Raw genomic sequence first — 25249 nt, forward strand, 5'->3', positions numbered from 1 at the left:
ATCAGGAAAGGAATGTTGTACTTCTAAGAATGAATTATTGATTGATGTCCCTTCTAGGCAAGGTTATTAGAGATTGAACAAAAGGTCCTTTATTTACTGGAAGATTGTGGAGATAGTGCAGACTACCTACAAGAGACTGAGGCTCTTTCCTTGAGGCTGAAGGAAGTGAAATGCAATTTGGAAGAAGTCCAGATGATGCTTCAAGACAAACACAATGAAGAGCAGGTAAAGCATATGAATGCTATGGAGTGTAACCATGAGAGAGTCATGGTGCTTTAATGTGCTGTAGTTGCAGAAGAACAGTTAGAGCTCACCATGTGAAGCAAGGAACAGAGAAAAGTCAATCCGAAACGTCGGACTTACTGTTATTCTACTTCACAGTGCTGTATAATTATTTGTAGTTTGCCGCAAGTAGTGGATTTTTAATGAGTCTCTGAACAACATCTTTTCTGCTTTAAGTGCTCAGTGACAGAGGTCAAGATTTTTCGAGGAGCGCAGGAAAAGGATAAAGAGGTTTTTTGTTTTGGTTTGGTTTTTTTAAATGCCCTTAAAATGCCATGATATTTGTCATGCACTATGGCAGCAGAGAAGCCTTTAAGCAGTAACTTTCTCTTTGAAGAATGCGTAAATGGCAAGGGCAGTGACTCTGCCAGCTCTCCTGCACCACAGCTGCACACTCTTTACTGAGTTTCCCAATGGATGAGATGGTAACTCCCAGCTTCAGAGCTAATTTCCACTCTGTTGTGCAAGAGGCCGGAGAAGCCCACATGATGTGTTTGTGTAAGAGCAGCCACAGTCTCTCCAGTGCTGGAGGAGCACAGTCTAAAAAGGAGCTTGCATGGCACAGGAGAGAGTTAGCGCTGGTAAAGGCTCCTGTTGAAATATCTCTGTGAGCACAGACAGATAGAAAATACAGGTGCATGAGCAAATTTATAAGCATAAATTGCACATCCCTATAATTTGGTCGAACAATAAGAATGGAGGGTTAGTATCAATTAATTTGCTAACGGGAAAAGCAAAACAAGCCTTGTAACTGTCAGGGAGAGAAATGTGAGGACTTTAGCAGCAGGTCAGAATGGATCAAACTTTCAGTAAATGGAACTGGACAGAAATCTTTTCAAGAGTAGCAACTGTGTTTCATGCACTGCTGATTCTATGTATGTTAAGTCCAAGACAGCTCCGCTTTTGCCATTTCCCCAAACTGCACCTGCAGGTTCTGCCCTCTTGTCAAGTCTGGAAGCCTTCCCACAACGGGTCTGTCTTTACAGATTCACAACAGGAAGGGGATCAACCCAGAGCCCCTTGAGATCCTACACTCAAATAGCTCCAGCATGCCCCAGCTTGCCCTTGCTGAACAGCCGCTCATCTGGCACAATGGTTTCCAGCACCGACAGGTAATTCTCCTGCCATCCAGGAGCCAGGCTGCTCCACATCCCCTGTGGGTGTGGGGGACAGCTGCATTTATTAACTGCTGCAATTTTCACTGTGGAATCAAGTCTGTCAAGGGTAGCTTTCAGCCACCCCTCTCCTCCAGGATTAGGGGAGTTTGTCAGGATGGAGAAAGGCCTCACCCCTAAAATCCCATGTCCAAAAGGTTTAGTAATACTACAAAGCTGGATGGTACCCCAACACTTGCTTTGTATCATAATGATTCAGATGGCATCACCCATCCCTCCAATCTCCTATCTTTGAAGCATTGATGTATTAGGAAATCTGAATCTATATATTGACATTGCTTTCGAAGATGAATTTGAAGCTAAAGCTTTGTGAGCATTTTCCCATGGGCTAACTCACAATGACTTTAAGGTTGTTGTTAACACAATAAAAAAATCCTGTGAAGTTCTGTGCTCTGCAAGCTACTTCTGTTTTGCTAACTGAAAATTAGCTTTTGCACTTTTCATGCTATTAGAAAACAGTTGGAGAAAATGATCCAGCCTGAGCTGCTAAAATTGCTCACTTTTCACTCGACGCTCTCATTTTAACTAGTGGAACTCAACCTCATATTTGAGCAAATCCCCATTTTCCCTTGCCTTTTTCTATGTATAAGGATGGCAGTCGATGGCCTTTATATTTCCATATGTGCATGATTTGTTTCTGACTGATGGTTTTTACTTTTAAAACTTTAGCTCAAGCAGAAATGTATTCCATAAAAACACACATTTTCAGAAGATGGTTTGTCTGGTAAACTCATGTTTACACATAAACTGCATTTTATTCTGATAGATGTATTCTTATTTTCCTTGCTAAATGAATTAATGTAAAATGTGATTGGAAAAACACAATCATCATTTCAGATTAATACAGTGCACACAACTGATTTTACTGTTCATGTTATTCTCTGTGCACAGGACCTGAAAGTAAAAGCAGCCGAGCAGAAAAGCCTCATTGACTTCATTGAGTCGTGCGTGGAAAAGATGCAGCCACAATTTGAGGACAGCGTAACTCAGAAATTAGAATCAAGGTACAAAATAACAAAGTCAGTTACCAGATTCAGTGATGTAAAACTGGCTAAACCTGCTGAAACTTTGCAGTGGCATCATTCGTTCTGTGCAGGAATGTGTGCCTTTAGAAGAAAAATTGCAGAAGCTGGGAGATTTCTGCCATCAACAGACTAGAGAAATGAAGTCTCATTTATGTGACAGTCTCTTTGATTCTGGGCTGACTCCAGTGTTCAGAGTCAGTCTTGATATCAGGCAGGACTGACACCTGCCATAAACTAAATCAGGCCCACGCGGAGACAAGCTGGGTATCGCTGTTCACAGCCTTTGCTATACAAATGCACAGAGACACCCAGCCAGGTTTAAAGGCAGCATCTTTGAAAAGGGGGCATTGGAATCATGCACCTTCCAGCATGGAACCAAGGCACGCTACAGGACTATGCTCCCTATATCGTCATTTCAGAGACGGAGGCTGCCAGTAGGCCGCTAGGGTGTTTCACGGGAAGGGAAAAGCCCAAAGAAATGTATCAAAGCTTGGATTAAAGGTCATCCATGCACTTGGTTTCACTCTAGTTTTGGGGCAGGAGCAACAGAAACTAAATCTTATACGAGAAGTCTTACAAATCTAATTTTGCTTATTCTGCTTCAGTTATTTGCCATTCTAACAACGTTTTCTCAATACAGCAATGGCAAATCTGATCCAAAAAGCAAGCAGGCTGATCCCACCCTAGCTCCAAAGGACCAAACGGGAAATAAATGGCAATATTTACAGCAAGAGCTGTCATCAAAAATGAAGTCTCCCCTCTGCCAGCTTGTGGAACCTCAGGTTAGTTTAAGTTCAGTAAAACACACTTCTGCATGCAGTTAGTTGTGGTCAAGATAGCAATTAGCATATGTCCCTGCATCATTGTATCATGTCTCTTCATCAGAAAACTGAAACCTGTGCAAGTGCTCTCCAGAGGAAATTGTTACTGCATACTGTTTTCATGATTGTCTTTTAATTTTACTTTGAGGTAAATAATGTCTCTGAAGTAGTGACTACTAAGCATAGTGTGGGAGCACAGAGGTGAATCCTTGTAGTTAACATTCAGACCAGATGTTATCTGCTTAATTCTTTCAAGAGAACTGAGAGAATTAGCCAGCAAGCTCCCAGCTGATTTTTGTGGATGTGGGTTAAGTCTCAGTTCTTGCAAATGAGAACATTTTGGTCAAAACAAACCTCTGGCTTCAATTTTGTTCTGCCATTCACCATTGTGTTCTCTCTTTCTCACATATCAAAAGTGGAGTTTGGACTGCAACAAGAGCACACTATGTATTTATTCTGAACAAACTGCAGAATTTTACTGCTTGGAAAAAACTATATTTTCTGTTATGAACAGTTTTGTTCACGTTCAATTAGAATGACTAGATTCCCTGTTCTCTGAAATTACTGCATTACATGGAAGAATATCAGTCATGTAAAAGGATGAATGTCAGCTCTTTTTCAGACTTACACTACAGTGAGCAGCAGGGCTGCCTTAACACAAACTACAACTTGTAGCCCTTAAAGGTGGGAATCAGGGGCTTCTTTTTCAGTCAATCTCCCATCCGGGCCTAGCCTACCCAACTAATTCTTGCTAGTAAAAAGGGAACTCTGCTATCCAGGTGCTTTATATTAATGCTTTGAAACTTTCATTTTAATGCTTTTTGAGAGGAGTGTTATCTAGTTGCCCATAGCCCTGTCTTCATTTGAGCTGTTCACCTAATTGCAATGTTCTTTTTCCAAATGTTAGATTACAACAAAGATGAACATGCTGCCCCGAGGCACATTCGCTAGTGCAGGAACCCCAACTGTGGAAGAACTGAAAACTTACACTGTCCAACTGGGAGACCTAAGCCAAGAAGCAAACGTGGTGCATACACAGGTAAAAATGGCATGTCCTAGCATTGCAAAAAATACCAGGAATTTGAAACACAAGACACTGCTTGGGCACTGGGAAACATAGCCATTAATCATATTACTGCAGATGGCGTTCACTGTAGTGTGGCTTTTGCATCAGGTATGGACTGTAATGTAGAAATCAGCTTAGGATTTTGAGAGGTAACATTTCAAGTTTCAGCTATGATTCTTCTGATACCTGAATCCAAAGATTTGCTACAGTGGGTAAAACTCCTCAAACTGTATAAATACAAAGCAAGGAGCCTGTGAAAGATTTCATAAATCTGCAGTATTGGAGCTGACAAAACAAATTTTGTTGTGCCCATTCCTGGGATTAGACACCTGTAAGACCACAGCCACTCCCAATATATAAAGGGTCATTGTCTCAGCTTTGGGCTTGACAGTTCTGAATATTACATGCATATAACTCTCATGCAAGTCTGTCCCTCAGTATTTCATTAATTACATTTTATTATTAGCTGACTGAACCTCTAACCTTATACGAGTGAATAAATCTTAGCCGTGCCTTGGGTGAAAGTACTGAAAACTTCTGACTTGCCTTTACCCAGGATAATGTGGCAGAGGAAGTCTCTTCCAATTTGGACAGAAAATTGTTTGAGCTGCTTCTGGCAATCAGCCGATGTTTGAATAACATGGAGGAAATGTTAAACACCTCAGTGCTCTCCACCGAAGAGGCAGCCATGCAGCAGGCTCTTTATGAGGTAAATGTCCTAAAGCATCCAGGGGAGAAGAAACCTCAGTGCATTTGTGTTACAACAGAATATATATGGCCTGATATTTCCTCTCTGTTTTGCTGGTATTATTCAGGAATAACACCACCAAACAGATTTGGGCCTATGCTTTTAACAACAATTATCAACTTGAGCCCTGCTGCCTTTTACAGGCAAGAGTCCTTGGACAGAGACCATTTTCACTCATGTTATCTTTCTTTCAACCCTTTAGACTCTTTCTGTTGAGCTGCAAAAACTTCATGCTGATCTGAGTGATAAAAAGGATGATCTTCTAAAGTCTATTAGTTGTGCTGGTGGGAGCACAGATGTGTTCTGTGAGTGCTTTAACAACTTGCAGGCACGGCTGGAACAAACTCAAGCTGCCACTGCTTCAAGGAGCAACTCAATGAAAGCTGGGCTGGATCATAATAGCAATTATCAGGTACTCCACTGCCAAATGCACATCTTGTTTCACAGCATCTATTAGACTTGTCAGTGTTAATGCATTTGGGTTACAGATGAGCACTCTATAATGGGCTTGCTTTTTTTTTGGTACTAAACAAACTTGTCTTGGCCTCTCAAGAAGCAAATTAATTTTGCTGTTTACAGTGCTGTTTGCAATGCTGACTACCTTAAAGGCCTTGATCACAGTAGAAAATCTGCATGCAGAAAAGATGGAATTAACCTGGGATCCCATGCACGCTGAGCTACAGGCTAAAGCAAGTTTCTGTGTGTAGGGATTAGGCCAAAAAGGGTTTCGTATATTCTTTCTGCTGCTGTGTGGACACAGGAGAGGCAGGCTTTTTCCCTTTTGGTGCCATGTCTGGCATTGGGCTACTTTTAGCTATGTATCAGGAGGTTGATTTGACCCTTTGTATTTACTGTTCCTTTAGATTTTGTGCTGCAGAAACCATAGTTTTGCGAATTTGCATTTTTCTGTTCTTTTTCAGAAAAGCAGATAATGAGGAGCTTTTCTATAGATTCTTGTCATGGTCTACATCTAGTAGCTATTGCTGGAAAATATTCAGATCAGGTATTTAGGCTGAAGTAAGGAAAGAAAAGCCTGGTCCTTGAAATACAGTTTCCAATGTCCAGCAAAATTCCAGTGTGCTCACCATCTGCAAGTCAGCCTAGCTCTTTACTGCTGAATAATAAAACAGTTCCTTTGAAGTACACTGGGATGTTGTTTCCAAACAGTAGCAGGACTAGTCTTGCAATGTTTAGTTATGCAGAATCCATGGAGCTTCATCAGTCGCCAGTAATGCGGTCATTTTCTCATTTTCAGAAAAGAAGAATTTGTTTCTCTGTAAGTTTCACAGATTTTCACGGTCATAGAGGATCATTGTGACAGAGACTACACAGACTTACACTACACAGACTACAGAATTTCCTTCTCTAAATTACTGCTTTAAGCCCATAATGCACATGCTTTATTTTGTTTTTTAAAAGAGGAAAAAATTGCTTTTGCTGCAAGAAGTAACCATTTTGTTTGCTGTGTAATTTTTTCTGGTCATTACTATATTCCTGATATGTGATATACTTATGATGTTTGTTTCTTTTGCAGAATGAAACCAGGCTGCTCTATGATCAGTTAACTGAGAAAAAAGCTACTCTGCAACAATGCTTGAATGCAATACATGGACATAATGTTTCCGAACAGCTTCAGGTAATTTCATTTGAAGGAGAAGAGAGGAAAAATCTCAGCATTAGCTATTATTTCCAGTTTTGTGTAGTCTATTAAGTTTCATATTTTCTAAAGTTTGAGTCTCACTTAGGTTTTAAGAATGGAGGAAGGAGAGAGTTCAGTATTCACCACCCTTTTTTTCTTTTTTTTTTTTAACTACACCTCAATCTGTAGTCAGACCTAATTCCAATCCTTTTAGTAGTTGGAGTGGAGGAACCAGTCTCTCCACAACCTCTCAGAGCAAATACACCCCACGCTACAGCAGGGAAGAAAAAGAGCTACACAAAGTACAGCACTTCACACATTATGCCTTTTTTATATGCAAAACTAGCTTTTCTTTGTGGGAATAGGACTCCAGTATTTATATCTGCTCATTCAGCATTTATAAGCACTTTATCATATGGCATTTGACCAGTTAAGCTATTTTCTTTGACCTTCATAGGGATTAGCAGAGAAGTGAAAATGAATGGACTGCATATACTCCCCAGAATGGTCGTTGGCCATCTATCTACTTGTTGGTGAAACAAAGAGGGTGTCCCAAAACTTTTTTTGTTACAGGCTCATAACCTTGTTTACAGGCATAACTTTCTGCCAGGCTGAAAGCTATGTTCAGAACTGCTGAATCCCCTAGCAGGTACTGCTGCCTTAGATATATTCTGTCAAGTAACGCCTCTTGGAAAAGAAATGCCAGAAGTACGTAACTTCCCTTCCTTCAGAGAGAACCTGTCTCAATCCATCCCTGACTGACTCTTTCTGATTCATAAGAAAAAATGGTATTTTCGGAGTCTGTGATTCCTTTTAATGGCTGCTCTTGAATTAGTAAACTGAAATGCATGTTGAATGTTGAACTGAGACACAAGACCTGAATTCCCTTCCTGGCTGTGTCGTGTGAATCCAGTAAGCTGTGTCATGAACAGTCTTGTCTATTTAGCTTATAAGCTTGTTGGAACTCTGTGTCTCGTTGTGAACTTATGAAGTGTTGGCAGAGCAGAGATCCAGCCCCTGGATCCGCTGTGCTACTAGTAATAATGGAAAGTTTAATGGAACAGAACTCTTCCTGATAGCTTATTTTGTCCTTAATTCAGAAAACTGATGCCTGTGCTTTGGAGCTGCAAAACTTTGAAAACCAAGTAGCAAAATTGAGAGGCCATGGGGAAAGATTTCAGTTGCCTATCACCTTAATCCAGGAAGCTTATAAATTAGAGGTAAGAGCACAGTACAGTTTCCACTTACTCAGCAAGGTTTGATTCTTCTAAGCAATGTATTTTTAGCATCAAAAGGCTAATGGTTGGTTATTTTGCATTCTGGGAATGTGTGTGTGGGTTTGTAGGATTCATTTCTGTCCTTTGTGAATCACTAAACTGTGTTTACATTGTAGGATGTTTTGGATGACATGTGGGGGATTCTGAAAGCAAAGTATGTGGAGCTGAACTCTCCTTCTGTCAGTGAGAGCCAGTATGAGGACTTACTTCATGGATTTGCAGAGCTGGTAGCTATTGGACGAGAGAAGATTGCACAAGATCCAAAGCAGCTAACAAAAAGCAGAGCAGCTCTACAGTCTCACTTGGAAAATCATAAGGTATAAGATGCTTATCACAGCACTGCTCAGATGAGCATAGCAGGAGTACTATTTTCTGTGACTGGTTTCTCTCCAGTGTTATGGAGAAGAATGACTAGCTCATAGCACAGGGGAGGGACTGGAGTACATGCAGAAAACAAAGCAAAGTTTTCAGTAGACCAAAATAGGACCCACTAAAATATGAAAGAGAGGTTGTTATTACAACTGCAGTTTTGGTGATAAATTAAGATCAGGATTTCAGTTTTGTTAGTCTAATACTACTTTGGCTTACCTCAGAACATATTGATGTGTGAGGAAAACACATGTCCTTCTAATTACTGGTAATAAATCAGTAGTGAGATTCCTGAAGTTGCTGTCTAGCAACTGGGAGTTGAGCCTTTGCTTTCAGCATTCTGTGCCATCGTGATCTGATGGAGGAAACTTACCCATGACAGCTCCTTTTCTGAAGGGAGGATAGTTTAGATCCTCCCCTTGGCAGCCCAGTGTCCCCTGTATCCAGTGCTACATGCTTGATGGCAGATGGGTGAGAATGCACCTGCATCCCCGCTGTCCTGATGCTTGGCAAGAAGCCCTGGCCAATGCTAGTCACTTGAAGATGTCTCTGTCACATCAATGCCTTGATTTAACTGTTTCATGTACCTCAAAGTCCTTTAAGAATTGCTTCAGGATGCTAAGCACTGCAAACCACTACTCCAGAGTCATAGGAATAGTGTTTGCCACTCACAAATTGCCCTTATCAAAGCAAAATGTTAGGAATTTATTTACAAAGGAAAACAAATAATGTATCTGCAGTCCAAGTGTACATACACTGATTTACAAAAGCAAAAGAAAACGGCAAAAGCCATTTTCCCTGCTCTGGTTATCAAGACTTATCAGGATGCTCACACAGCCTATGCCTGGGGTATGGTCCTTAAGTGAAATTCTTGTACTAGATATTAGTTCTTATTGAAGAAGATCTTGACCGAAGAGTGTGATCTTAAACCCTCAAAACTTTATTGTGGGTGAAAGTTCTGTTGAGATTCAGACATTTCCCAAGAGCTCAGCTGAGCCATAACTAAATCAAACTGTTACCTTATAGTTATCCCAAAGGATTATTGTGCCCTGCCTACTGCTTAGGCCTTAGAACTGCTAATACCCTTGGTGCTTGGAGTCACCTCGCAACCAGGTGAAACAAACTGGATAATGGCTGTCAGGTGATAACTGCCTCACACTAAACTATGAATTTATTTATAGTTAAACTCTTCCTTCCATCATCTTCCTACAATATCTTCATATTTCATATGAACTGAAGGTGTAAATGTAGATCTTTTTCTTTAGAAATGTATAAATGAAAATAGTGTATGCAACTCATCACTGGTTCCTGACTAACTGTAAGATGATCAGTAACTGCCTATCTTGGGGTGATGCAGAATTTGAATAGAAGGCTCCTGATTCTATGAGCTATGAGAGACCCTGAAACTGGCTGCTTTTCTCAGTGAGTCTTCTCTGTCTTCTTCATACTCCTGCTGTGGGTGTGTGATCTCTCTTAAAGACCAAGCTTTAACTTGTTTTTTTCAGGACTTTTTCCACAACCTCATGACCCACATGGCTTTCATGCAAGCATTTTCCAAGAAAGTGACTCCTTCCATCCTACAAAAGAGAGAGGAATTCTGGAGAGAGCTGATGAATGAAGTCAAGTTGCTGGAGCGGAAGGCTTGCCAGTATGGTATACACTTAGAGAGCCTGTTAAAGGTAATGAGTCAAAAGAAACCCAGAGTAAAAACTGGAGGGAAGAAGGAGAAAAGTTGTGTCTTGGGGATCCCTTTCTGTAGCAGTGATTCTTTGGCTAGTAATTGTCCCTTCCTGTCTCCATTGGACAGCAACAGTTTATTACTTGTTCTGTATGTGTCATTGAACTGGCTTTTTTCCTTGAAAACCTCTGAAAGTGGACATTTCAACTCATTATTCTGACATGGGTGGGACTTTATGACTTGTTGCAGTAATTTTTGAGTGCCTGGACTGACAGAAGAGCCCTTCAAGGCACAAAAATACCAGCACCGCTTTAAAATAGAACTTAAAACACTCTTAGAGAATAAAAATTAAGTATACCACTTTAAAATAAGAAAACTTGAAGATATTGGAGAATGAAATAATTAATTCATCTGTGGTGAAATCATGTCTTACTCTAATATTTCCATATTATTCACCTATTTTCATGCTCTGTTTTATTAAAGCAAGAGCTGCTGTTGCTAGAATGAGCATTAAGGGCTCAGTCTGGTGTAGCAAAAATGCAGTTAGATGCATGCTATGTTAATGATGCAATGTATTTTTTAGGAATGGATGGAATTTGATGATGAATGCCTAGTTTTCAATAAGGAGTTAGAGGCGCTTGCCTCTACATTGCCCACTGTGAATTTGGTTGAAGAAACAGAAGAAAGATTAATGGAAAGGATTGCACTTCTAGAGGTATTTATGTGTCTGTGTCTCTGGTTTTCTTCGTGGATCTGCAGAGCTGGCAAAAAGATTAGTTAGAATATGAGGAGAAGATGGTTTGCAGGGCACTGTTTCCTTTGTGTCCTTGTCTGTGTGTGGATGCAAGCTGAAAACTTACTTTTAAAAGTAGCAGGGGATTGGACTGCTAATTTCAGCCACGGGCTGGGCTACAAGTTCATTTAAGTGGGAGTAATGACTATAGCTACTTCAGAACTTGGTCTTCAAATGCAAATATTTGAGAAGATAATGTGCAGGCTACATGAATCCTAAGGACAGCAGAGAGCCTTGGAGTGAACACAGAGCCACTTCTCTGTAATTCAGGAACAATGTTCATGCCATGATGTAAAACCTATGGAAGAGGAGAATCAATCTAGTACCTTCAAATATCTGAACCCCTGGTTACAATAGAAGGTCTACAGGTTTACCAGCTCCTTTTAAAATCCTGAGAATTCAAAATGAGATGTCCTGATTTCTATCTGACCAAAGAGAATAAAATTCCTTTTGTATAGAATGACAAATAGGCTCACAGTTTCTTCCCAGCTGCATCTCTGATGGCAAAGCTACACCTTTAGTTAGAACCTCAACTTCAGTTGGAAACATAGATAATCTATGTTTTAAATGCATTTAAATGTAAGGATATGAAAGCAGCCTTTATGGTTGTTTTATAAAACTAAGAAGAAATAGTGTTCAATAAACTTAGTGATGTATCTTCAGAGAGTGCTCTACATTCCTCATAGATCTGACCTTTCTTGGTCTTCAGAGGACCATTTCTATTAGAAATTCTTGAATTAATGAGTCTTTGGGTCTATATTGAGTCCAGTAGGATATTTAAATTCATACACTATAAAGGCAAAAAGGACTACTGTGATTTAATCTAGTTGACTGCATGAAACAGATCATTGGACATTCCCAGAAAATTCTGAACTACAGTAAAGCTTTTGAAATAAATCAACAGTAGATATCTACAATCATATTGGCCCTCTGGTGCTTTTGATGCCTGTCGCACTGAGACAGGAGACATGCAATATTGCTGTATCCATTCAGTGTGAAGCTGCCTGGTTTCCTTTGGCTTTTTAAGTTCTTAACTAGCTCTTCACTCTTAAGTCTTTATTTGTCTTTAAAGACATTGGAAACAAAGTAGTAAAGCTTTAGAAGATGCTTTTGGGGGGAGTCCCAGCACTGGAGTTTCAGTTTCAAGGACAGAGCAGAGTAAAATTCTCTGGGGCTTAATTCCTGTGAGAGAAATATCCCTATTAATAATATTGTACAAGCCCCTTATGCCTGGAGAGAAGTGAGATACTTGCACATCACACAATTGCTGTTTTCTGCCTTCTCCCTAGGACTGATCTACTTCCTGGTTTGTTTTTTTTTTCTTTTTTTTTTTTTCCCTTTTCTCATTTTGACCTTCCAGTGAAGTGTAGCAATGGTGAAATGATGCTTTGTATTTATTCAGCAGTCTAAACAAACCAGACCACTCCTATGTCTTTTGCTTAATGTCTTCACTGTTCACTCTTCATTCCTCCCTGCCACCATTATTCAATAATTATCCCAACAGCTTCCTTCAAAACATGGCTAACATTTTTTTAAACAGGATAGAGCCAGAAGGCCATCTAAGAACAGGAGGGCAATAACTTTCTGCTGGGGGCAGTCATATATTTGGACAATGCAGCCAGATGTGACAGAGACTTTTTGTCCATTGCTTGAGGTTTACATGTGTCAAAAAAGCCCATCAAATCATAACACAGTCATTCTGATAATGTATGAAATTATATTGAGATCTGTCTTGATCTATCCAGAGGAAACAAAAAAAAACCCAACCTGTGTCCCTTTTTTATATAATGAAGTACAGATTCCTTCTGTTTGGAAAATAAAATACATGACAGAGAAAATGATATGTGTTTTGCTAGCTGTGTTTTTGGTTTTTAAAATATTATTGTTTTGCAAACTTCCCATATTCTGATAGCAAATCAAAAGCAGCGTTGACGAAAAGCATGCCAGACTGTACCAGATGGTGAAAGAAGGGAAGAAATTGCTGACTGCTGTGAGCTGTCCAGAAATAAGAAGCCAGATTGGGAAGCTGGAAGAGCAGTGGTTGTCTTTAACCAAAAAAGTTGGCCATGAACTACACCGACTTCAGACATTACTCAAACTCTTGGTCAGGTGGGTATAACTCAAAAGCAATTAGCGATATCAGCTAGAAATTAATTTCTAACCTTCTATAGATGTATTTTCTGAAATATGGCAGTGAATTAATAAATAACACAGCTCCTTTAACTTAAAAATGAGAAAAAGGAAAAAAAAAAAACCCAGTGATTATCAGAAAAGTGGCCCTTTATTACACAGCTGATCTCTCACTCTGTAGACAAGTGCTTCACTTCCTACTTATTTTTGTAGGAAAATATTTTGATTGCTGCCATTGCAAAGTCAGTGCATCTAGGTGAGAGTTAGCTGCATCGTGCTGCAGTTTTTACATTGGAAGTATAAACAGAAGCTCTGATCATGCTGCCCTAAGCATTTTGGCCTGCTATGAATGCAAGTTAGCCTTGATTCCCACGCAAAAGCGTAATGCACCTGTCTGTGCACGTACACTATCCCCCTTACAAATGTTCAAGACCTGGCTGACATGCTGCCTTAATTTGTGTTTCGAAGCTCTCCAAAGGGGGATGACCCAAGCATGCTCAATGTTTTCACATGCCCCAAGCCAACTGTCAATGCAGTCCTGGCAGTCAGGTGGAGACAGTTTGGGGTTCTACAGCCCAGTCCACCAGCTGATGTTCCAAGCTCAGCTCTCCCTGCACCTGGTCTGTGTGCTCTGAGCTCAGGCTGGCTGGACCCATAGTGTGGACAGAGCATGCCAGTGTTTGTTGGTATTTACCTCTGCTCTGTGTATTGTGCACTGTATCTTGCAGTGTGCAGAATCTCCTCTGGTGGTTTTGACCTCCAGCAAAGCTCTTTTCACCCATGTGAGCTTGTCCTGGCAACTGCTGGGTGAATACAGAAAGAGGATGTTTTTAGGGAGAGCAGAGCAGCTGAAAAGAGCTGATAGGAATAGTCTTATGCGTACCTCCAGCAGAATTGCCGTGTTGCACATCGATCCATGCTTCTGCAGGATTGTGTAGCAGAATAGGTGCCAGAATAGCACATGCCTCCTCACAGAGAGGACGACAACTTGGGGGGTGAGAAATGTATCCTAGACTCAGCTAAGAGGTACATGTTTGCGTGTTTCGTTCCCTCCTTGTAGCTACAACAGAGACTCAGAGGAATTAATGAAATGGCTGGATTCTGCTCAGCAGAGAATGAATTTTTGGAAGGAGCAGTCTCTCAACGTGTCACAAGATCTTCCCACCATCAGGGATAACATCAACAGCTTGTTTGTAAGTCATTTCTCCTGCCAGGTTTAGATAAGGCATTGTACTTCCAGGGAAAATGACGCTTTCGAGTGGTGTTTTTATTTGCCATGACCCAGAAGCTGCCCACATAATATAGCACTGAATGGCTGTGTGTGCCGAAGCCACTCCATTATCTGTGTGGGGAGCCATTAGGGTGGGAGGCCACCAAAGGTCTTCCTTCAGATTGCAAGGCCAGCCAGAGTGCATAAATCAGAATGGAATCCTCTCATAATGAGCTCCCAACTGCAACACATCACAGCCCATCCAGGTTCTCTTAGGCACCTACAGCGTAACAGCATGGTGTCTGTCTTGCTCCTGATGCCAAATACCACATACAGCAGTTCAGCCAAGCTGATGGGCCACTTACCAACTGAATATGGAGTATGTGCTCAGGGAACAGGGGTGAAGACAGCGGTGCTGTGAAGATGGTCAGACAAAGTCAGGGAAGAGAAACATGCTGAATTGTATTTCATGTCTTTGCCTGCCCCCCGCTGCTGTGCTCCCCTTGTATGACTAGCTAGGAGGTTCAGCCCCAATGTGAGCCCTGACAGACAGAGTCTTGCACAGTGGGAAAGCAAAGCATCGTGAAGGTTGGACTGGTAGGTGTGAGCTGGCCAGAGACTCAAGGATTGGGATTGTTCCCCGGACCTCTGTGTGAAGTGGGGATCAGGATATTCCCAATCCTTGTGGAGCAAAAGGTGGCATTCAGCATTATATCAAGATAGGCAGAAAAAGGCCTTACCTGCTGCCAGAACATGTTGAATTTAGGTTTTCTGAACTTTACAAACTTGCTACAATCTGTTTGTTGAGGTAGTTCATCCTGTCACTGAAAATCTGGTTTGTCTTCTTTATTTATAGATACATAAATATTTACCCTCTCTTAAATTTCTCCCATGCACTGCAGACATTCTCTAAGGAAGTTGATGAAAAATCTTCCCTGAAGTCATCTGTGGTGAGCACTGCCAACCAGCTCTTTCATGTGAAGCAAGCTGATACTGCAGCACTTAGGTCATCTTTGGCAAAGTTTGAGCAAAAATGGGGAGAACTGATTACACAGCTCCCAGCCATCCAAGAAAAGCTTCACCAGGTGAGGAGAAACTCTGCTGCCACCTCTCAGTTCCAGCTAAATACGTTAAAATGTTGCTACTGGGATTCAGTTGGCTACTCCATAAAGCCCCCAAAGCACCTCTTTTCTAATTAGCTGTTTGTCTTGCTTTCAGAATAACCCCAATATTGTCCTGCAGTTTAATTATTGCAGTGTTCTTCCTGGGCTGTTTTGCACATATCTATCATCTTTACAGTTTTATATGAAATAATTTTATTTCAAATTTCTGAATTCTCGAACTTTTCTTAATTTAAGTTGTATGCCCCTCTGGAGCACAGTGCTCACTTCCAAGTTCATACCGCTATAATTGCAATTATAGTGCCTGAGCCTTTCTAAAAATACAGATGTCATCTTTTTTGATATTTCTAACAAGCAGAGTGTGGAGGATTCATTATATGCTTTTCTCCCAGCTTCAGATGGAAAAACTTTCATCACGGGAAGCTATTGCTGAACTAATGACCTGGCTGGACCATGTGGAACAACAGCAGGGACATGAAGAGCCAATAAATTCACAATGTAGTGCTGCCCAAGTCAGAAGCCTTCTTCAGAAGTACAAGGTAAATGGGAAGCTGTAAGTCCAGGCCTTCTGCAAGGTGTTTGGCTGTAAAAAGGATGGAAACAGCCTGCAGGCACTGTCATATCCTTCCCCTTGCTATTGGGAGGGTTCCTCAGTCTCAAAGGTGCCTTAACAACTTCCTTTACAAAAACCTTTTGCTTCTATGCCACACAAAATACTTCCTGCCCTGCAATGCAGCTACTGCCTGCTGTGCTATAGTCTCCTTTTCCTCATGCTGTCCCATCTGTCTCGCTTGGTTTGCTCTCTCTTACATTTAGATTATAAAATGTGTTGAGCAGGAAAGCTTTGCTTCCTTAGGAAGATAGACTCTGTGTTTGTGCTGTGTTTTAGTCTGTCTTTTCAACAAGAAATACCTCATAATGGAGCTCCATAACCAGGATCCATTTAACTAGAGAACAGGGTTTTTGAATATTATGTCTCATCTAAAGAGCTAACCTGCTAGGAAGAAGGGACAAGATGAACATCCCTGTAGAGAGAGAGGCTGCAGCAGACTCTTGGCTCTGTTCAGATGCTAATGCACCAATGACAGAGGCTGATTGCTCCAGACACAGAAAGGATTCAAGCCATGCTTGTACCTCCATAGCTGCCAGGGAGCACAACCTCAGGGCACAAATCCCTACAGAGCCATATTTTGCTCTGCCCTTGCAGAGCTACGGAGCAGTGCTCTGGACTCAGACAGGACGACAGTTCTCAGTCTACAGCTGCAGTTCTCAGACACTTTGGTACTGCACCAAAGTGAGTGCAGTACCAAAGTGAGCAAGTGCCAAAGTAAGCATTTCTTTCAAAGTGCCTTAGTATAGCAGATATATAACATTTTGGTCTATATCAGTTGGATTTGGTAGTTGGAACATGTAGGTGAGGTGCTGTTTTTAACCCTTTGGATATTTAGAGATCAGTTTGTAGGTGTGTTTTCTGTACTTATCAGCAATGTGGGGATGTGTATGCTGAGAAGAAAGCTGGATGAGGGTCATAAATTCCTACAGGGAAGCAGCTATGGCTTCAATACCTCTACTGTGCTGTTCCCTGCTGGCTTTTTTCTGGGTTCTACTAAGATACAATGAGGAGCCCTTTCCTGCCCTCTTCTTCTAAGACCTTCTGAAATAAAAAGGCATTCCCTTATGTTGTTCTCACTTTGCGTGTAGTTTCTCACTTGTCTCTGTGGGCAAGGACTCTGGTGCGGGAGGACACTTCTTCCTCCCAGATATTCTGATACCAGATATTTTGATAAAGGAGCACAAGCTCTTGTCTGCACTTGTCTGTGAGTTGCAGGAGTGTGGAAAGGCCTCAGTCTTAGCCTAACCTGGCAGTGTGATGGTATTGTCCAATAGATAAAGTATTGGGTCTGGTACCCCTAGGTTTTATTCCCTGCTCTGGCACTAGCCTGTTCTGACCTTGAGCTGCCCATGTAATGATAGTGATTTTCTGCAAAAGTGGATGGAAATAACTACACAAATATAGAATGGTAAAAATTGAGAATTATTGCTACAGCCAGGTCTCTTTCAGAAAAATATTTTAGGCCATGGTTCAGAATAAGCTATGAATGTCCCACAACTATGCCTTGAAGCATCATTGGAATTGATTGGATTAAAACTGCCAAACTAATTGTTTTACGTTTTTGTTTTTGTTTTTGTTTTTTTTCCCCTCCAGGAATATATGATGGAAATGAACTTTAAGCAGTGGATGGTAGATTTTGTTAACCAGTCACTCTTGCAAATGAGCACTTGTGATGTGGAAAGCAAGCGGTATGAAAGGACAGAATTTGCTGAGTGTCTTGGAGAGATGAACCTGCGGTGGCACAGGCTGCAGGCGTTTCTGAACAGAAAGGTTTGACTGAGTTCTCATTGCTTTCTCTCTCACAACTCTGATCTTGCCTGTGCCAGTGCTCTGTATTTTGCAAGCACCCTTTCTGCCTGAGTCTGAAAACACTGTTGAACACAGAGAGACTCTCTGTGCTCTCTGCTGTCTGTCCATCCTGCTGTCTCATGGGCAGCTGGAACAAATCCCTCTACCAGCACATTCCTCTTTCACCTCTGTTTCTCTCCTGAATTTACAGGGCTTTGGGAGAAGCTGCCCTCCCTGAATCCAGATATGAAAATCGCTGATCAAACAGAAAATTCCCAAATTTTTCTGACTCAGAAAGTCTTCCAGAAACATTTTCAAGTGGAAAATTCAGTTCCTGCACAATTGAAAATTTCCATTATGAAATTTCCATTTTGTGGGGGACAAAAGTTATCTTCTCTAACCATTTTCAAGAAACTGCATTCTAGGATTTAATGGATCCTCAGGGCCAGGATTGAAGATAGGAGACCCGAGGTCCCAGCTTATTAGTAACTTTGTCAGTTGGGTTTTAGGGAGAATGAGGTTTTCAGACTTCATATGAATGTATCCATATAGCCCAGGGTGCCCCAACTTGTCAGGTCCGCAGACTGCCAGCTCCAGAAACTACACTGCCTTGTTTTCTTCTCAGGGAGAAGGTCAGATCCTCAAGAGCAGTAAAACTTTTTAGCTTTTCCTTTCAAAATATTTTCTCTAAATAGTATTTTCAGTGCAAATATTGTAATCTCAAATTTTGTCATGGAAGAGGGAGCCCTGTTTCTACCCACCTCTAGATTTGAGTAAGTTAAAATAGTTCTGTAACTTTCAGATACAAGACCTGGAACACATTTTGGAGGATATTACTGAAAATGAGAACAAAGCACAGACTCTACGCAACTGGCTGGAAGCTCAGAGTGATCGACTGAGATCTTTACAAACCCCAGCAAGTCTGATCTCTGCACAGAACACATTAGATGATTGCAAGGTAAAGCATTATATGTGTGATACTACTGTAAAAAACATATTAGCACTTTGCTGAATCCAGACTAAAGAACTGCACAGATTTTAACAGAAAAAATGTAAAGGAAGTTGCCATTTCCTAGAAGTATACTACAATGTAATTTTAATTAAAGCATGTTAGGTTCGGGTGATAAAGAGCGAGGTCCACTTTCAATGTGAATTGCTAGCCGTTTCCTAGAAGTATACTACAATGTAATTTTAATGAAAGCATATTAGGTTCAGGTGATAAAGAGCGAGGTCCACTTTTAATGTAAATTGCTATTTTGTGGGTTTTTTTCCTCCAACTGAAGATGCATCTGTTGTTGTTCCATGGTATTTGGAATGTTGTGCAGCAATATTGTAGATCTTATTCTAAGATGCCTCCAAAAGAAGTAGTTCTCAGTTCAGCACAGCCATGGCAAAAGCTATCAATTCCATTAGTTCGAAGAGCTCTGTGGTGGAAGTGTCATGGAAACTACACAGTCCAATTTGGAAAAATAGCAACTCTCTCTACTCCCGCCCTAGAATGTAGTGTATCTGCGCCAGCCTCAAGAATCTGGGTGTCCTTTGGTTTTGTTGTGTTTTTCTAGGCATCAGCTCCCTCAAAAATTAGTACAGGTGCAGCCAGCTAGTAATTGGCTCCTATGACTCTGACAGTCTGCTGTTTACATTCAGTACAGTGTTCCCTCTCTATTTTTTAACACGGAATATTTGTTCTTTCATTGCCATGGTTACATGTCTCTCTCTCGTAGTAGGCTGCTTTTATCACCTAGAGTGCTCTGTTACACACCGAGTTACTTGTCTTCTCTGAAGCGCTCTGAAATGTGTCGAGGGGCCAGAATGGAAGAAAGGTGCTGGGTATCTTTGACTAAAACAAAAACCTGCTCATTAAAATTAATTTGCTCAATAAAAATGAGGTCCAAATTTGAAAATGTTTTGGGGACAGTAAGTGGAGGGAAAAAAGGTCGTGGCTTTAAGCATAGTATTATAGGAAAATGTTACGGCCCATTTTGTGTATGGATATTCACTCATGTTGTGAAGAACTTATTGCTGCACTTTCCTGAGCATGTCAAGACTAGCTTATAATCTTGCTGATTGTGTTGGGGGAGAAGTTATTCTCCCAGGCATCCGCATTGATTTCAGTGGGGTTTCTCCCATGTGGGAGACAGCCTCTGACTAAGAGGACAAGCTGAAAATAACTTTCTAGAAGTTGTTAGGATGTCAGGGATCCTTGTATTGCAAAGTCAGTACCTCTCTTACCTTTGTCTGCTGGAGCAGAGGAGGACCCGGATGCTAACCTGCCCAAGGAAAAGTTCAGCTGCATTAATAGAAAAGCTTTTTGCATCTGGAGAGGTACAAAGAGGCCTGCATGATGGCTGAGGAATTAGATCCTGATGATTTTCTTCCCAAGCCTGATGCCCAGTGCTCATGCTGACAGTAAATGGACTGATTCTAGCTCTACCTGCAGGAGGCTGTCTAAAGCAGCCACTGTCATTTTGAATTCTGTGAAGCAGTTGTTCTGTGTCAGAGTTGAAATGGTGGTAGTGGTGGTGTTGCATGGCTGAAGAATTACACAGAATTGGTTTTAAAGAAGGAATGTTTATCGAAGCTCCTCACACAAAAAGGTTTTTTCCTATGGTCTCATTGAAAGATCTTATCTATCTTCCTTTTTTTTTTTTCTTTTCTTTTCTCATTTAGGAGCTAGAAAATCAACTCACAACTAAATCCAGAACTCTTGATGAGCTCAAACAGAGTTTGGCTTCAAATGGTGGGGCAGAACAAACCCCAGAAGCTCTGTCTCTCAGGATAGCTGAGCTCTGTGAAATGGTGGACAGCATTGTAAGCCAGGTAAAAGCTTTGTTTGCATTCAGATTTCCTCCAGTACATATTCTTACCACCAGTATTATTAATCTTCTTCATGGGATGGCAGGAGCTGGTACGAAAAAGATGCAAAGTATTCCTTACTCTTCATCTTAACCTTCCTAAGAACTTCCTTTTAAGTCTTTACCATAATGTAAATTAATGTATTTCCAATGTTGAGAGAGGAAGAAAAGTCTGATCTCAAAGTAGTTTGAAGTAGTAGGGGACAGAACCCCATCTGCAGTTTAAGAAAATAAATAGCACTGTTATTTTTCTGTCATGTTGAAAAATGGAAACCTTAAACTCTCTTACTCGACCTGCTTCTCTTTCATACCCTGGTCTTTCTCCCCTGTAGTATGCTGGTGGAAGCTGCCTACTCCTGCCCCATTCTCACTGTAGCTTTTCCATCTCCCAATGACTTTCATCCACATGCCTGGATGGCTTTCACGATCTTCAAATCCTATGTAGTTTCCAGTTGCTTCAAGGAGAGTCAGGCAGATTGGTTTCCTGTGCAAATTGACTCCCCAGCAGTTTGCATTTATAGTTATATTCTCTTTATACTTGGAACTGATCTTTTTTATCTAGGTGTAATTGATAGGAGCATGAGATATAATAATGAGTACATTTATGGATTTAAATTTGTGATAATAAATAACCATATACTGTAGAGGATTATATGTGATGCAGTGATCATGTTTATAGTTAAGATTCCCTTACACTTCCTGTTCTAAAAGCCTTGCTTTTGTTCCTCAAAACTTTGTGAAAACTGAACCCTTTTGCTTGAACTCTTCCACATGAGATGTCGGTCCAGGATGGCTCTGCTGCTTCTTGTTTTAGGTTTCAACAGAAATAGTGGCTGTTTCTTACCAAGAAAGCAGAGAAATTTTTGTGTGCGTACATGATGAAAGTCTTTCCTTCAGCTGTAGAGCTGGCAATTGAAATTGGCAGGATTGACAGCCTAGTGCTTTTTTCTTCTTACAGTCACCATGGGTCACGTTAATTTTAGTATTTTTATGACTTAAGTATCTAATTTACAAACTGCAGAATGTTCTTACAGCCTAGTTGTCTGCATGTGCAATGAAACACCAAGTGCAGCTTTCTTCCCACGGGTGACTGCTCTCAGCAGAGCCAGGCTGTGATTTCAAGTATAGGTCTAAGGAGATGTGATAGCTTGATTGTATTGTCGGTAGGTTGATCTGAAGACTCTGAGTCTGTGGCCCAGAGACATTTCATGAGCACAATATCTTTCCATCTTCCTTGAGTGGGCAGTGATTAGTTGCAGGCTACAAAAAGCAATTAGAGATTCCTCCCACCTATACCATGATTCAAATGAGAATAGGGATGATTAATCCATCTACTCCTGCATGCCTGGAACTCAGATACTAGGATTCCATGATCCATGCAGTCTATTTAGCGTGCACTACAGTGCAGAAAGTCTTCCTCTTCCATTGTGTGGATGCATAGTCATAACTGAAATTTGGCATCTGGCTTTGCCAGGTCCCATGGAGACATGCTTGCTTGCTTGCCTGGTTTTCATGTTCTTCTCAAAGCATCTGGTACTGGCATGAGTGAAAATAGATATCAAACTAGACTAATGTTTTGCCTAGCCCAGGACATGCCTTATGTACTTTCCTGATACAGAAGAATAAAAATGGCAAATCAGACTGAAGGAGGACTGTCGGTTTGTGTTCGCAATGTCTGGGAGTGTGTGGCAAATGGAAACCATACTTGCCCCAATGTAGCTTAAATTACTATAGTAATGAAAGAGACATAGAAAACAAAGAGGATATCCATAATTTAATTTTATATGAGAATCCTGAAGTTCCTAGACTGTGATTCAGGTGGGCCTGCATTATAAGAGCACAATGGCATAAGAAGGATGATAGCTCTCTAGAGTATTGTAGTAGCGTCTTCTTCCATATGAAACAATTTCTGTTCAAATTTTCATTAAAAGGAAACTTGATCTCTGGACCAAACTATCTGCTTCCTAAGAAGATTAAGGCTCTCAACTTCCTCCCACTTCAAGTTGATTTTGGCAGGAAGGAATACACAGTTCATTATTTCAGTACTTTTTACGTTTTGGGAGGTTCTGGAGTTGTGGCTGACAGTATAGTGCTACCCTGAACTTTGGTTAAATTTTTGTTTCCAGCAAATTCTTATACTTCGCTCTAAATACTGTCTACTGCTTCATTTGAAGCCTGCACACTTCCTTACCAAGTGGAAAAATACTCCAACTTGTGAAATTCTTGTGGATTGTCATGGAGTGAGCATTGAGCTTAGATTTTTAAGTCAATGTAAAGGTGATTTATATGTCAGGACTACCCAAGAAATAGTAACAAAAGTGGTTCGTCTGCAGGTTGCACAGTTAAAGACCTCAATGCAGTCCATACTGGAGCAGTGGAGAGTATATGATGAAATTTATGCAGAAGTCAGCCTGATGACAACAAGATATTTGTACTGCATAAACCAGTGCAAACCTTCTGTGGTGTCATTGGAAGCTTTGAAAAACCAGGTCAAAACTCTCCAGGTAAATCTACTGAAGTTATCTTATTTCTGTACTTCCTTCTTTGCCTTTAAACAAACAAACAAACAAACTCCAGTGAAAACAGACAGAAAAATTTATCTAGGCAACTTCCTCTTTATTATAGTGCCATTGAAGTCAGTGGATTTATTTTGGTGGTGGTGGTGGGTTTTTTTTAACCTCCAGAGACACTGAGGACTATTTTTAGACTTTGTACATTATTTAGCACATAGGTTCAACTTCGGCGCAATTCAGGTACCAAGGTTCAAGAGAGAAGTACAGGTCAGCTGCTACCATGTCTGCCTTACTGTGGCCTAGTAGAGCCTCCATTTTGGATTGCAAAGATCCCTTGACATTTTCATCTTCTGCACGTGCTGGAAGGCAACCCCATATGAAGCACCAGGTCCTCATGCTCCTTTGCATTACAGAGTCCAGGTAGACATGTGCACTCCACCACCATCCCTCATGCTAATGTCTACTCGGTCCATGTCTAATCCACATGGACAGCAGGAAGTTTAGCTGAAAATACAGCTGGCAAAGGAAAACCTAATGCCATCGCTGTATGTGTTTGCCTAAAGGTTACTCACCATTCAGGTGAAAGATGTTGGTTCTCAGCTCATTGGTCAAAAGGAAATTTGCCCCTTTGCTTGCACTTCCCAGGGAAATGCCCTGCCATAAGGCTGTAGCATAACCTGGAAGGAGATGCCTGTGCATCGATGCTGGGACTCAGTGCAGAAATGAAGGAGACCTGGGAGAAAATTGGCAAAGGGTCCATGTCTCTAGATCCATGATTTGAATGCTCCGCTTGGGGTACTATCTCCCAGCGACTGTGCCAGTGACCACTGACACATTTTGCATTAAAGCATTATTTGCATTAAAGCATCCTTCCACATAAACAGCACAGGAGTCAAGGTCCAGGACCCAGGATTCCCCTTCCCAAAAGCCGTGGCTGGGTTAGGTGGGCACAGCAAGCCCTGGGGCAGAGCAGGGGTATCCCCAAGCCTGGTGTTTCTGATTGCTCCAGCGCAAAGTCAACTGTTCAGTCGCCCTCCAGACAGCTGGAGTTCCCTGCGCACCCTCTGAATGAGGCTGGGCATAAATGCCAGACGTAAATGCTCTGGATCATCCTGCTGCTCTGCTTGGCTGTTACAGAGTCTGTTGGGGCATCTAGAGAGGCAGTCCAGCTGGCCCTGGGTCTGAAAGTTTTACAGATATGGCTAAATCCCCTTACCTGTCTTTAAATGAGTGTTGAAAGGCTGTGTAAACACTCTGTGTTTTGGTGTAAATAAGGCCTGTTTTGGTTTATTTTCAACTCATATCAGAAGTGGTGCAGGACAGACAGAGGCTCTGAATCCTGGGCACATGTCTCTTGGCAGTAAAGCCTGCATAAGCTCTTTCCACCCTCACCTGGGGACATGTAATAAATGGAAGGAACTGGGCACCTTCTTACCTCCTTCCTTCCATCACCCTCATTGTTTTTAATCTGGATCAGTTCACAGATACGACCCCTGGCAGGGTTCTGCAATTGCCTGTATCAGGAGGGGGAACATGCAGCCAGGGACAGGAGTTGTCAAGCCAACTTTACTGCCAGTAGAAATTTGCCTGAAGCAGTGGCTTAAAATAAAAACATTTTTGGTTTCTAGTGAATTAATTTAATCAGCTCAAGGCTGTGGGTTTGTTAAATGAGCTGTTTCTTTAAGAACAAATAAATTCCCTCAGCTTAAAATGGGCCCCCTGCATGACTTTTTAACTTGGACCATTTCACCTCTCTTTTAGCTTCTAATTTTTAGGATCAGGTGTTACATTTTTCACAAACATTTTAAACTGTGCTGCAAACAAGTGGCATTATTGCCAACCTATCCCTAGCAATCTATAGGGGAAGCTATACGTGTGTCATTCATCTCCACTACTAATTGCAGTAATCCATTTTGCAGTCTCTTCAAGATGAATCGGAGAACAGTGAAGAAAGTTGGGCCAAGCTCCAGGCTGCTGCCAGTAACCTGAAGAAGACCTGCTCCCCCTCCGTTGCAGAGATTATTGAACAGAAGTGCATGGAGGCACACACTAAGTAAGCTTGCAAAAAAGACCCCCAGTTATTAGTATTTATAAAAAAAAAGTTGCTGAGGCAGGACTTGAATGTCTGTCAGATTTTTAAATCTAT

At 41.2% G+C, this 25249-nt stretch overlaps 1 protein-coding gene across 8 annotated transcripts in view; it reads left to right on the plus strand.

The window, feature by feature from the left end:
- Window positions 1-25249, plus strand: part of SYNE2 (spectrin repeat containing nuclear envelope protein 2) — a 197196-nt gene that overhangs the window by 122814 nt on the left and 49133 nt on the right. For 7 of the 8 annotated variants that reach the window (XM_030007298.2, XM_030007297.2, XM_030007300.2 and 4 more), the window contains 21 exons: window positions 58-225; window positions 1269-1394; window positions 2349-2461; window positions 3123-3264; window positions 4211-4342; window positions 4926-5078; window positions 5320-5529; window positions 6652-6753; window positions 7857-7976; window positions 8150-8350; window positions 9908-10081; window positions 10664-10795; window positions 12786-12982; window positions 14064-14196; window positions 15116-15298; window positions 15727-15873; window positions 17541-17717; window positions 18538-18693; window positions 20406-20555; window positions 22924-23094; window positions 25023-25156. In XM_030007298.2, coding sequence (XP_029863158.1) covers window positions 58-225; window positions 1269-1394; window positions 2349-2461; window positions 3123-3264; window positions 4211-4342; window positions 4926-5078; window positions 5320-5529; window positions 6652-6753; window positions 7857-7976; window positions 8150-8350; window positions 9908-10081; window positions 10664-10795; window positions 12786-12982; window positions 14064-14196; window positions 15116-15298; window positions 15727-15873; window positions 17541-17717; window positions 18538-18693; window positions 20406-20555; window positions 22924-23094; window positions 25023-25156 — 3221 coding nt within the window. The remainder of the gene's footprint in view (window positions 1-57; window positions 226-1268; window positions 1395-2348; window positions 2462-3122; window positions 3265-4210; window positions 4343-4925; window positions 5079-5319; window positions 5530-6651; window positions 6754-7856; window positions 7977-8149; window positions 8351-9907; window positions 10082-10663; window positions 10796-12785; window positions 12983-14063; window positions 14197-15115; window positions 15299-15726; window positions 15874-17540; window positions 17718-18537; window positions 18694-20405; window positions 20556-22923; window positions 23095-25022; window positions 25157-25249) is intronic. The other variant, XM_030007303.2, reaches the window with a different exon arrangement.

Source organism: Aquila chrysaetos, chromosome 2 (genome assembly GCF_900496995.4).
Source record: "Aquila chrysaetos chrysaetos chromosome 2, bAquChr1.4, whole genome shotgun sequence".
Classification (NCBI taxonomy): domain Eukaryota; kingdom Metazoa; phylum Chordata; class Aves; order Accipitriformes; family Accipitridae; genus Aquila; species Aquila chrysaetos.